Source organism: Suncus etruscus, chromosome 1 (assembly GCF_024139225.1).
Source record: "Suncus etruscus isolate mSunEtr1 chromosome 1, mSunEtr1.pri.cur, whole genome shotgun sequence".
NCBI classification, from domain to species: Eukaryota; Metazoa; Chordata; class Mammalia; order Eulipotyphla; family Soricidae; genus Suncus; species Suncus etruscus.
In genome coordinates this window covers 42,431,942-42,445,799 of record NC_064848.1, presented here as the reverse complement: position 1 = coordinate 42,445,799, position 13,858 = coordinate 42,431,942, and the positions used below count along the sequence as shown (strand labels likewise).

At 36.9% G+C, this 13,858-nt stretch overlaps 1 protein-coding gene across 2 annotated transcripts in view; it reads right to left on the bottom strand.

Annotated features, from left to right (window-relative positions):
* The window catches only part of CCDC171 (coiled-coil domain containing 171), a 335,855-nt gene that overhangs the window by 244,766 nt on the left and 77,231 nt on the right, over nucleotides 1-13,858 (bottom strand). For both annotated transcript variants that reach the window (XM_049769310.1, XM_049769319.1), the window contains exons 7-9: nucleotides 10,790-10,882; nucleotides 9,362-9,522; nucleotides 3,053-3,191 (exon numbers count right to left, since the gene is read on the bottom strand). In XM_049769310.1, coding sequence (XP_049625267.1) covers nucleotides 3,053-3,191; nucleotides 9,362-9,522; nucleotides 10,790-10,882 — 393 coding nt within the window. The remainder of the gene's footprint in view (nucleotides 1-3,052; nucleotides 3,192-9,361; nucleotides 9,523-10,789; nucleotides 10,883-13,858) is intronic.

Here is a 13,858-nt window from a genome sequence, read left to right as displayed (position 1 = left end):
TAATAAGAGGAAAAGGAAAAACAGGAGGGAAATAAAGCAAATGAAAAAAAAAATAAGGCATAAAGCTAAAAGTTTAAAAAAGAGACACAGCTGACCCAAGTTTAATTTCTAGTATCCCATATGGTACCCCAAGCATTGCCAGGAATGAACCCTGAATACAGTTGGATGTGATACCTCAAAAAGAGGTGGGTGGGGGCCCGCAAGGTGGCACTAGAGGTAAGGTGTCTGCCTTACAAGTGCTAGCCAAGGAAGGACCGTGGTTTGATCCCCCGGCGTCCCATATGGTCCCCCCAAGCCAGGAGCAATTTCTGAGCGCTTAGCCAGGAGTAACCCCTGAGCATCAAATGAGTGTGGCCAAAAAAAAAAAAAAAACAAAATAGGTGGGGATTGGGGAAAGTGGGTGACTAAAAGACCAGAACAGAAGAGGGTAGAGATAGTATTGAATGGTCTTGGGCACTTTGTGTGTGTATGGGGGGAGGGGGGGAGAATGCAGTAAATTACCTATCAATCCAAATTTTGTATATCAATACTTCAACACTATTGTAACTACTCAACCTGAACTTTAAAACAATGATTTAGGGGCCGGAGAGATAGCATGGAGGTAAGGTGTTTACCTTTCATGCAGAAGGTCATCGGTTCGAATCCCGGCGTCCCATATGGTCCCCCGTGCCTGCCAGGAGCAATTTCTGAGCACGGAGCCAGGAAAAACCCCTGAGCACTGCCGGGTGTGACCCAAAAAAACCACAAAAAAAAAAAAAAAAAAAAAAAAAAAAAAAAACAATGATTTAAAAAAAAAAAACTCAGAGAGACCATAACTGACCATGCAAATGACTATAATCTCCTAAATCTCCCTAATACACCTACGCATATGAAAATTTTAAAGTTGAGAAAAATATTTAAGTATTTGGGTCAAACCATATAAGCAAGATCATATTAACTTAATGTTTTTGTTTTGTATGGGGGGTCACACCCAATGGCGCTCAGGGGTTACTCCTGGCTCTGCGCTCAGACTCGCTCCTGGCTTGGGAGGTTGACAGTGAACACACTATGCTATGGAGAACTTGAAGCTTTTCTCAAGTTCCCATTTGAAGAATTCAGCTTTAAATTCAACCACAGTGCATGTTACGGCATCAATTTCTGAATGAGAACACACTGAATAATTTGAACTGAATAAATACCACATATAATGTTAGATGGCTTAAATTTGATCCTTTCAATACCTCTACAAGTGGCATCAATCATCATTTATTCATTTTTACTAGTAAAAACTAGTCTCTAACTTTTATAGGGGGAATGCTGTTTATATTTTTGAATAACTGATATCACTAAGAACTGAAATAGTTTTGTAAATAAAAATTAAGTAAGTCGGGGCCGGAGAGATAGCATGGAGGTAAGGCATTTGCCTTTCATGCAGGAGGTCATCGGTTCGAATCCCGGCGCCCCATATGGTCCCCTGTGCCTGCTAGGAGCAATTTCTGAGCCTGGAGCCAGGAATAACCCCTGAGCACTGCCGGGTGTGACCCAAAAACCACAAAAAAAAAAAAAAAAAAAAAAAATTAAGTAAGTCTCTGAGTAAGGTACATATATGAGAAGACAAAAATATATATTTCACTATAAACTCAATTTCTTCCCTGGTGGCTTTTGTCCCAACATACAATAGAATTAACTATCTCAAAAACAAAAACCTATCCAATAACTGCTTACTGTGAAAAATTATAGAAGAAGCTGGATTTATAAAATAAATTTAAGTTAAATTCAATGCACTCCTGAAATACATTCCAAAATCCCTTAGAAGATATATATGCATTTGACTTTGATGTGGTATGATGAAGATGCTAAACTAAGTGCAAAAGGTAACAAAATCAGAGGAAAATTCTAAATTGAGTTAGAAAGATGAGGATGAAAACAGATTTACCCAAAGCTTCACATATTGTAAGAAATGAGATGAGAGTTACAGTTTATATGGGAATTTGTTAAAAGAGAAAGAGAGGAAAATATAGCCCTCCAAAAGGGAACAGTCTGTTTTTGGTTTGGTTTTTTTTTGGTTTTTTGGTTTTTTTTTGGGTCACACCCAGCAGTGCTCAGGGGTTACTTCTGGCTGTCTGCTCAGAAATAGCTCCTGGCAGGCACGGGGGACCATATGGGACACCGGGATTCGAACCAACCACCTTTGGTCCTGGATCGGCTGCTTGCAAGGCAAATGCCGCTGTGCTATCTCTCCGGGCCCCAACAGGGAACAGTCTGAAGATAAGCAAGAAATATGAAAATATTTGGGGCCAGAGACATAGCATAGAGGTAGAGCATTTGCCTTGCATGCAGAAGAAAGATGGTTCAAATCCTGGCATCCCATATGGTCCCCTAGCCAACCAGGAGCGATTTCTGAGCATAGAGCCAGGAGTAACCCCTGAGCACTGCCAGATATGACCCAAAAGCCAAAAAAAAAAAAGAAAGAAAGAAAATATTTAATGTGTTTAGGAAGCAAAGGACACCCTAATATGCTAAAGCAAACATAAGGCAATGGAAAAAGAAGATGGAAGTTAATATGGAAGCACGAAAAAAGCCTTAGATTACATGACAAGAATCTATACTTACTCTGAAAGCAACAAAGAAGCAGTGATGAATTCTGGAAAAGGGCAAGTGTCAAGATTAGATCCATATTTTATAAGGATAAGTTCTGTGATGTGTGAATGCTAGACTACTGAGGAAAGAAGTTAGAATGATCTTCTAGATGATCTAGTACAATCTGATTACACTGGGGAATCTTTGATATTAGTTCAAATGAATTCCCCTCTTTCACATAGGTACATTATTATAACATTATATAATTTATCATTTTATTCATCTAATTCCAAAGAAAAAATGTATTATTATATACATCTTTGCTTAACCAGTTTCACTAATTTTATATCTATTTTATATCACTAATTTTATAGCAATCACTTAAGTTACTTTCCTACTATGACCTCATGGCATGTTGTGAGAGAAAGACCTGTTAAACATCAAGGTTGGGCCAATAAAATAATTGCCATAAGGTATTTTTATATAAACCTACCATTACAAGTTCTTCCTGTAATTCACTGAAACTTTTTTCATTATACTGAAGTCTCTTTGAAAGGTCTATAATTACTTTCTTCTGTTCCTCGATCTCTTCATTTAGTTTCTTGTTTTTGGAGAGAAACTCTCTTTCTAATCTGAAAAGTCAAAATGTCAGAGCAAGTTTTTCAAATATACCTTTATGAAGTTCTATTAAACACCTTCAACACAGTAGAAGACATACAAGATATCATGCTTACATGCCAAAAGGCTTTCAAAGGCCACCTCTCATTTTTTTAAATAAAGGTAATTGCAAATTCTTTTAAATCATTTTATATTCACTGTGAGAATACATGAACTTTTTTTCAAAAGATTTGCCTCCCAATATAAGTTAAAATCATGATAGTGGCACTCAGTAGAGTGCACACCTTCCATCACATGAAGTTCTTTATTTGATCCTGCACATATTTCCCCTCCAAAAAATAAGTCATTATTTTTTTTTTTTTGCTCAGCCTGTCATTAAAGAGTATTCAGAATCTTTTATGGACATTAGAGGGAAGTCAACTCGGAAGTAATTGGGTTTAAAAATCACTACAGATGGGGCCGGCGAGGTGGCGCTAGAGGTAAGGTGTCTACCTTGCCAGCACTAGCCAAGTAAGGACCATGGTTCGATCCCAAGGAAGGATCGTGGTTCGTTCCCCTTTGTCCCATATGGTCCCCCCAAGCCAGCAGCAATTTCTGAGCGCTCAGCCAGGAGTAACCCCTGAGCTTCAAACGGGTGTGGCCCGAAAAACCAAAAAAAAAATTACTACAGATAAATCACCAAAAGGATAATTTTCATTAAAGTGATATCATTGTTTTTATTTTGAGATTGCCTCCAATGAATGCTGTAAATCTATTTTAATGCTCTTTAAGCAGTAATGTAGGATATAGAGTGATTTGGTATAACCAAATTCATACTACATTCAGAGTATAATCAAAATACTAATTTTTGCATGGGACATTATCCTACTTTGAATAGTCAATATTTTTGTACTATGATAAAAGATATACAATTTCAATTCTATTTAATATTTTCCTTTTATCAGAGATATTCTAAAGTAAAGCAAATAAAATTTAGAGAACAAGGACTGGAGATATGTACAGCTGGCAGAGCATTCTTCAGCACACTGATCCAGGTTCGATCCCTGGCACCCCACTTAATTCCTTAAGCACTGAAGGAAGTGATTCCTAGTAGAGAGCCAGTAGAAACTCCTAAACACCCGCAGATATAGCCTCCCCCCCCAAAAAAAAAAATTTAGGGAACAAGCCAAGCCACCAAAAAGCCAAATTGCCAAAATGTCCAGGAAGATTGACCCACTGAGCTGAAAACTCAGGCCATTTTGGAATGGGAGTGACTAAATTCTTCAATCCTCAGGTAGGCCCAACAGCCACCATACCCACTTAAGCAGTAATTTTTTTAACCATTGAAATTTGCAAAGTCCTTCATAGTTGGATTTCAAGTAAACAGCGAATCAAGGCCATTTCCACCACCAGTTTTGACCTCCCTCCACCAATGTTCCCAAGAGTGCATCCTATACCACCATCCTTGGCCCCCTGGCCTGCCAGTATAGCAGGCCCGTTTTTTGTTGTTGTTTGTTTTGCTTTTTGTTTTTGTTTTTTTCCCCTTGGTTTTTGGTCACACCAAAAGTGGCACTCTGGAGTTACTCCTGAATCTATGTTCAGAAATCGCCCTTGGCAGGCTCAGGGGACCATATGGGATGCCAGAAAGAGAACAAATATCTCCTCTGTAAGCCGCATGCAAGGCAAATGCTCTACCATTGTGTTATCTCTCAGGTCCCATAATAGACCTGTTTTAAGATTAGACTGTAATAGTTTGAGTCTCTTGATTCTATTGTTGTTGACATTTGCTTGGATATTTAGTTCTGTTCTTTATTTTTCTCTATCAATGCACCTGAAATCACTTGACCTCTGACCCCTTCCTTTTTTTTTCCCTTCTTAATCTTATAAAAAAAATTCAAAGATATGAGGTAAAACAAAGTAATTTGTGTCCCAAAATTCAATTTAAAAAGGCAGGAGTCCCTATCTAAAAGATAAAAAAGGAGGGTAACAGGTTTTTTGCATAGGCACAGAAAAATTTTGGGGAAAATAGAAAAGAAAAACCTTTGGCCTAAAAACAAAAGACCCTACCCATGAAGCATCCTGTCATAACACCAACTATAGACACCAGGCATACTAAGTTGTCTAACACCAAAGTCTTTCTTCACGATTCTAGGAAAAGTTCTCCTCAATTCTCAATCACGGTTGTTGCAGTCAGGCTTCTATAATTAGAGATCTTGGTTTTTGCACAGATCCTATTTCGAAGTCAGGGTGTCACAGAGCATCATCTGGTTTTATCTCAACTTTAGGTGGCAAGGCAGGGAAACCTGCCCTGAAAGCAAGTTGTTGCTTACACAGCCATTTTAAACATCCCTCCACCATTTAAAACATCCAGTTTCACAGCTCCTGATGTGCTTGGTCACATACATGGCCATGTGACATCTTCCCCAAATTCATAGTACTTACAGCCCAGTCTAAGCACAAAAACTTATGAGAAAACTGCATTGACATCCACCAAGCTCAATGAATGAAAACAATAGTACAGAAAGCTCAGAGAAGGGTCAGAGCAATAGGACAGTGGATAGAGCATTTTTGCCTTGCATGCGACAGACCCAATTTGCTCCCTGGCTCCCCATTTGGTCCTAATAAGCACCACCAGGAATAATTCCTAAGCACAGTCAGGATTAAGTCCTCAGAACTGCTGAGTGTAGCCCCAAAATAAAAAAAAGTTCAAGCAGCATCAAACAGCTCAGTTAATCATCAATAACTTTATGAACACCATTATGAAATATAACAATCAATCATAAATTGTCTATTAGTGATGCATTTTATAAAAATTCCATTGCCATTTTGTTGTAGCAAGCAATATGAAGTAAAATTGTTATTTGCTTGCTAAGGGGGCAGGTTTAGGAATTGAGAGAAAAACTATGGATATTAATGGACAGAAGGTCATATTAGTAGTGGAATTGTTGTTGTATCATTGTTTGCCTGAAACAACTATATTTATGAAAATACGAACTTATGTGACACTATTATAAACCATAGTATCATAATAAAAATTTTCAAGTTACAAAAAAGAAAACTTAAGGAATAGTGAAATAATATAGTGAGTAGGGTGCTTGCCTTGCACCCAGCTAATCTGTGTTCAGTGGGTCAGCACTCAATATGGTTGCCTGAGCTCTGCCAGGAATGAAAACAGAGCCAGAGACCTAAGCACAGCTAAATGTAGCCCAAAAAAACAAAACAGTAAATCAAATAACATTTAAAATAAACACATATGAAAGAGTTTAAAATAAACATAATATTGGGCCCGGAGAGATAGCACAGCGGCGTTTGCCTTGCAAGCAGCCGATCCAGGACCAAAGGTGGTTGGTTTGAATCCTGGTGTCCCATATGGTCCCCCGTGCCTGCCAGGAGCTATTTCTGAGCAGACAGCCAGGAGTAACCCCTGAGCACTGCCGGGTGTGGCCCAAAAAGCAAAAAAATAAAAATAAAAAAATAAATAAACATAATATTTAAAATAAATATATAGCCAATTTCTATAAACCTCAAAACAAAAAACCTATGCAACAAAAACAGTTTAAAAATCAATATAGGAATCTGGATTATATAGATATATAAATAAATATAATAGTCCAGAAAAAGTAAAATTTGAGGTATAAGTAAATAATAATTCAAAACTTCCTAAAAATTAAATTAGCTTATCTCTGAAATCTTAGTGAATATCCAGCATAGATGAAAAACAATCCATTAATAAACACCCTAGAATAGCTAAAGCAATCATCGGGAAAAAGAATATGGGAGGAATTACTTTCCCCAACTTTAAACTTTACTACAAAGCAATAGTTATCAAAACAGCATGGTATTGGAATAAAAACAGGCCCTCAGATCAGTGGAATAGGCTTGAATACTCAGAGTATGTTCCCCAGACATACAATCACCTAATTTTTGATAAAGGAGCAAGAAATACTAAATAGAGCAAAGAAAGCCTCTTCAACAAGTGGTGTTGGCATAACTGGCTAGCCACTTGCAAAAAATTGAACTTAGACCCCCAGTTAACATCATGTACGAAGGTAAAATCTAAATGGATTAAAGACCTCGATATCAGACCCAAAACCATAAGATATATAGAACAACACATAGGCAAAACACTCTAGGACATTGAGACTACAGTCATATTCAAGGAGGAAACTGCATTTTCCAAGCAAGTGAAAGCAGAGATTAACAGATGGGAATATATTAAGCTGAGAAGCTTCTGCACCTCAAAGGAAATAGCGCCCAGGATACAAGAGTCATCCACTGAGTGGGAGAAACTATTCACCCAATACCCATCAGATAAGGGGCTAATCTTCAAAATATACAAGGCACTGACAGAACTTTACAAGAAAAAAACATCTAATCCCATCAAAAAATGAGGAGAAGAAATGGACAGACACTTTGACAAAGAATAAATACAAATGGCCAAAAGACACATGGAAAAAATGCTCCACATCACTAATCATAAGGGAGATGCAAATCAAAACAACTACACAGAGATTGGGACCACTGAGATTGGCACACATCACAAAAAATGAAAACAAACAGTGTTGGTGGGGATGTGGAGAGAAAGGAACTCTTATCCACTGCTGGTGGAAATGCCACCTAGTTCAACCTTTATGGAAAGCAATATGAAGATTCTTCCAAAAACTGGAAATCAACCTTCCATACGATCCAGCTCTACCACTCCTAGGAATATACTCTAGAAACACATAAATCCCTTTCTTACACCTATATTCATCACAGCACTATTTACCATAGCAAGACTCTAGAAACAACCAAGATGCCCTTCAACAGACTAATGGCTAAAGAAACTGTGGTACATATACACAATGGAATATTATGCAGCTGTCAGGAGAGATGAAGTCATGAAATTTTCCTATATATGGATGTACATGAAATCTATTATGCTGAGTGAAATAAGTCAGAGAGAGAGAAAGACACAGAATGGTCTCACTCATCTATGGGTTTTAAGAAAAATGAAAGACATTCTTGCAATAATAATTTTCAGACACAAAAGAGAAAAGAGCTGGAAGTTCCAGCTCACCTCATGAAGCTCACCACAAAGAGTGATGAGTTTAGTTAGAGAAATAACTACATTCTGAATTGTCCTAATAATGAGAATGTATGAGAAAAATGGAAAGCCTGTCTAGAGTACAGGCGGGGGTTGGGTGGGGAGGAGGGAGATTTGGGACATTGGTGATGGGAACGTTGCACTGGTGATGGGTGGTGTTCTTTACATGACTGAAACCCAAATACAATCATATATGTAATCAAGGTGTTTAAATAAAATAAAATATATTTAAAAAAAGAAAAATAAAAACAATCCATGCCAGGTCTATCATCATGAAATTTCAGAGCAGTGAAAACAAAGAGAATCTACAAGATGTCTATATCATCTAGAAACATATATTATTTTATCATGTTTCATAAAGAAAAATCAACAAACCATTTTTAGATGTTTGCCTATTTTCCAGGCTTGGATTACACTCTGAACAAGTTTGGGGGGTGTGAACCAAACACAAAAGATCATAAATCAATGACATTAGAAAAGTCAGCTTGTTGATATTAGAAATGAATGACAAGTAAGCTGAACTATTTTGTTTCTTGATTTGTTGGTTTTGTTTATTGATTTTTTATTTTGGCCTGGGTATTTTGGGTTTGAGGTTATATCTGATGGTGCTCAAGATTTACTTCTATTTCTGTGTTCAGGGGATAGATCACCCTGGCAGGGTTTGAGAGAACCATCTGAGGTACCAGGGATCAAACTCAGGTCAGCTACATACAAGTCAAGAGCTCTACCACTGTATTATCACTCTGGTCACCATAATATGGTATATAACTTCACAAAAAGCTACTTTACAAGAGAGCAAACAAAACAAGAAATCAGAACCTCTAAAAATACTACCTAATATCAGCAAATATAATCTGAAATACATTAATGTGCTAACTTTCTAGGATAAGAATTACATTTCTGAGACTGCTTGGAATAAGCATATTTCAAAATCCAAAAGAGCATTCACACATTTACCTATATACAGAAGAACAGTTATGTTTTACAAAGTCCTTTATACCCAATATACCTTTGACATTAACGGAAGCAATATATAAGATACGACACATTCACACTAACATTGGTTTGATAAACTCTTCATATTTAAGCTTAAAGGATTTTACACAGTAAAATACTCACAAATTTAGTTTTGTAAAGCTCTCTTGTGCATTAAGCTTTTCTCGCTCATATGCATTTTCAACTTCTTTGAATTCATTCTTGATCATTTCCAAATCAGCAACAGCTTCTGCTTGACTGGCCTTTTCTACCTGCAATGCTCCTTCAAGATCTCGAATTCGTAACTACAAAATGATATAGAAATAAAGCAAGGAAAGAAATGCTGCAATCACTCTCAAGTCAATAATTTCCCAAAAGCATATTATTGTTCATCTAATTTTTTTCTTTCTTCTATGGTTTAAAAAAAGAAAATAAAACCATGACCATTTGTTTTATCTTATTTGTGTTTGTTTTGGTTGCTGAGCCAAAACCAGCTGTGCTAGGGGTGTACTCCTGACTCTGTGCTCAAGTATCATTTATGGCTGGGTTCAGGGGTCCTTATAGGGTGCCGAAATCAAACTATGAAAAGTCTCATCAAGGTCAGCATCCTAACCACTGCACTATCATTCCAGCACATGACACTTCATTTTTTTGTCTTTTTTTCTTTTTTTTCTTTTTTTCACTTCATTTTTTAAAACAAAAGGAATTCCTCTTATAAGCTAGATCATTACATGAACATCATTATAAGCCTAGGAAAGGTAAAAGATCTTTTTATTCCTAGAAACTTCTGAAAAGTGATGTTTTATTATGAAATAATATTTGACCAAATTATTTATAGATGCAATTATATGACATCTGCAATTGCATCAAAATAATCTGAGGATTGGAGAGCAACTAGAAAAATATTAAAATGTTTCATAAACTAATATGAACAGATAATAATCATAGTTATAACCTCTAATAATATAAATATTAGAATTGCTAAAACAGATTTTGAAGGAGTTTTGGGGGTTGGGGTCTTGCCCAGTTGGCTCAGGCTTAACACCTGGCTCTATACTCAGGAATTATTTCTTGCAATACATAGGGACCATATAGGATGCGAGGGATCAAACCTGGGTCAGCAACTTTCAAGGCAAGCACTACCTGGGTCAGCAACTTTCAAGGCAAGCACTCTACCCACTCTACTCCAGCATCTGAAAAGTTAGTTTTTACATTAAAGTAAAAATGTAAAATAAGGGGCTGGAGAGATAGCATGGAGGTAAGGCGTTTGCCTTTCATGCAAGAGGTCATCGGTTCGAATCCCAGCGTCCCATATGGTCCCCCGTGCCTGCCAGGAGCAATTTCTGAGCATGGAGCCAGGAGTAACCCCTGAGCACTGCCGGGTGTGACCCAAAAACCACAAAAAAAAAAAAAATGTAAAATAAATGTGCAGATCAAATTTTGAAAAATTTCAAATTTGGTCTTCTAAACTTGATCTTCACTATTTTATCTAAATTTAATGCTTACAAAATAATTATAAATCTAGAAAACATTTTCTTCTGTATACCCTGCTTTCTTCTCATAAAATCATACCTGAATAATTTCAGAATTAAATTTTGATTCCAAATGTGCTGCTCTTTCTGCTTCAATATTTTCTTCTAATTTCCTCATTCTTAGAGTAGTTACCTGAAAACAAATTGAAATTTAAATTGTAAACATTAGTATTTATGCATAGTACATATAAGAAAATTAATTCCAGAATTATAATTAATATCTTGAATTACTAATGTCTTGTTTATTTTGTTTTGGATTTTTTTTGTTTTTCTTTGGGGATAACCTGGGCAATGCTCAGGAGTTACTCCTGGGTCCACACTCAGAAATCTCTCTTGGCAGTACTTGAGAACATATGGAATGCCAGGGTTAGAATCCAAATTGGCTGCATGCAGATCAAGTGCCCTACACATTGTACTATCCCAAAGCTTCAGTCCCAGCTTTGTTTTTTTAACTTTGCAGAAATAGTCCCCCAAAAATCATGTACATATGTATGCACAGAATCACTGCCATAAGCAAGACAGGAAAATAATTGTAGTATTTATAATTTATTCAAATAATTTGGCAATCCTTTTATACAACCCTCTTCATCATTCATCTATCCCCAAGTAAACACCAATCTGCCATTTATCATTCTAAATCTTTCTTATTTTTATTTGGTGGAAGGATAGACCACACCCAGCAGTACTCAGGCTTTACTCCAGGTTTTGTGTTCAGTGATCAATCCTAGTAGTTAAATGAATTAAGTCATACACACCTAAACAGAAAAAGCAAAGTTCATTGTAGTTGCATGCAGTCAATTGCATGCAAGACAAGTGTCTTAATCCTGTATTACCTATCTGGCTATCTGGAATTTTACTTAAATAAAATAAATAAGTCTTATTGTAACTTCTAAGGAAGGAAGGAAAAGGAAGGAAGGAAGGAAGGAAGGAAGGAAGGAAGGAAGGAAGGAAGGAAGGAAGGAAGGAAGGAAGGAAGGAAGGAAGGAAGGAAGGAAGGAAGGAAGGAAGGAAGGAAGGAAGGAAGGAAGGAAGGAAAGAAAGAAAGAAAGAAAGAAAGAAAGAAAGAAAGAAAGAAAGAAAAGAAAGAAAGAAAGAAAGAAGAAAGAAAGAAAGAAAGAAAGAAAGAAAGAAAGAAAGAAAGAAAGAAAGAAAGAAAGAAAGAGAGAAAGAGAGAGAGAGAAAGAAAGAAGAAGAGAGAGAGAGAGAAAGAAAGAGAGAGAGAGAAAGAAGAGAAAGAAAGAAAGAAAGAAAGAAAGAAAGAAAGAAGAAAGAAAGAAAGAAAGAAAGAAAGAAAGAAAGAAAGAAAGAAAGAAAGAAGAAGAAAAGAAAGAAAGAAAGAAAGAAAGAAAGAAAGAAAGAAAAGAAAGAAAGAAGAGAGAGAGAAGAAAGAAAGAGAGAGAAAGAGAGAAAGAGAAAGAAACTGAAATATCTGACCCAATATCTGAGAGTTCACAAAAAGCTAAAAGCCAAAAATAGTAGGTAAGGAAGCATGGTTATTTAGAGATTTATCCTGGTTGCCATCTATACCAACAGTTTATTCTTTTTATTATTAAATAGTATTCACTGCGCTGATACTCCACAGGTGTTTCTCTGTCTACTTCTGATGAGCATTTGAATTGTTTCCAGTTTGGACAATAATAATAAAAATAGCAACAAGCATCTGTGCAAGCTGTTGAATGGATACATATTTATTTCATAATTTACTAGAGCAAATAGTGAAAATGGAATGAATTGATGATGTAAAGGGATATGATATGCAATGTTTCATTAAACTGTCAAAAGGTTTTCCAAATGATTCTAATTTTCTCAATCCTCATCAACATACAATGTCATCATTTTGGGTGATTTTGGTTTTGGTTGGGTAGTATCTTTTTAGACACTCAAATAAGCAGGTAATAGTATCTCACTTCCACTTTGATTTGCATATCCCTAAACACTAATAACAATGAACATCATTTCATGTACTTATTTACCATCTGTATATCTTTTTCAGTGAAACATCTGTTCAAATCTCTTTCTCACTTTATAAATGTGTTATCTATTCCTCATAATTGAAATTTGAGAGGTCATTATATAATGTAGAGACAAGTCATATGTTGCTTAAGTGATGTGCAAATATTTACTTCCAATCTATAGCTTGCCTTTTATTCTCTTAACAGTGTCTTCATAAAGAAATTTTCATTATGGAGAAATATATTTTATCCATTTTTCAGGCAAGGATCAACCTATCACCGCAAGCATAAGTCAAGAAATTTACTTTGGGTGGCCAAAAAGACAGTATAGCAGGGAAGGCACTTACTCTCTTGCATGCAGCCAATAAAATTCAATCACTGGCACCACATATTTTCCTCAAAAGTCCACAGGATTGATTCCTTTTTTTTTTTTTTTTTTTTTTTTTTTTTTTGGCCACACTCGTTTGATGCTCAGGGGTTACTCCTGGCTAAGCGCTCAGAAATTGCCCCTGGCTTGGGGGGACCATATGGGACGCGGGGGGGGGGGGGGGAATCGAACCGCAGTCCTTCCTTGGCTAGTGCTTGCAAGGCAGACACCTTACCTCTAGCGCCACCTCGTCGGCCCCTGATTCTTTTTTTTTGGGGGGGGGGGTGGTTGGGTCACACCCGGCGGTGCTCAGGGGTTACTCCTGGCTGTCTGCTCAGAAATAGCTCCTGGCAGGCATGGGGGACCATATGGGACACCAGGATTCGAACCAACCACCTTAGGTCCTGGATCGGCTGCTTGCAAGGCAAACGCCGCTGTGCTATCTCTCCAGGCCCGGCCCCTGATTCTTAAGCAAAGAGTCAGGAATAATCCCTGAGTAATGCCAATGCCAAGTGTGATACTGCCCTGCAAAAAAAGTATTTATTATGCCATTTAAAATGCAGTGTTGGGAAGTCCTGGATTCCTTGTCCCAAAGAAAGTTAATTGCCAAAAATCTCTTGGAAGAAGAGCAAGTAGGCTAAGAGAACATCCTGATACATATATCTAGGATAACGGCAGTCAAGGAAAGCTAAGTCTAAAAGTCCAATATGACAAATACAGTTTAATAGTAATGAAAAAAGGCATTATTATAACATGTCCTTCTCCAGTGAAAATGGACAAGAACTAAGCA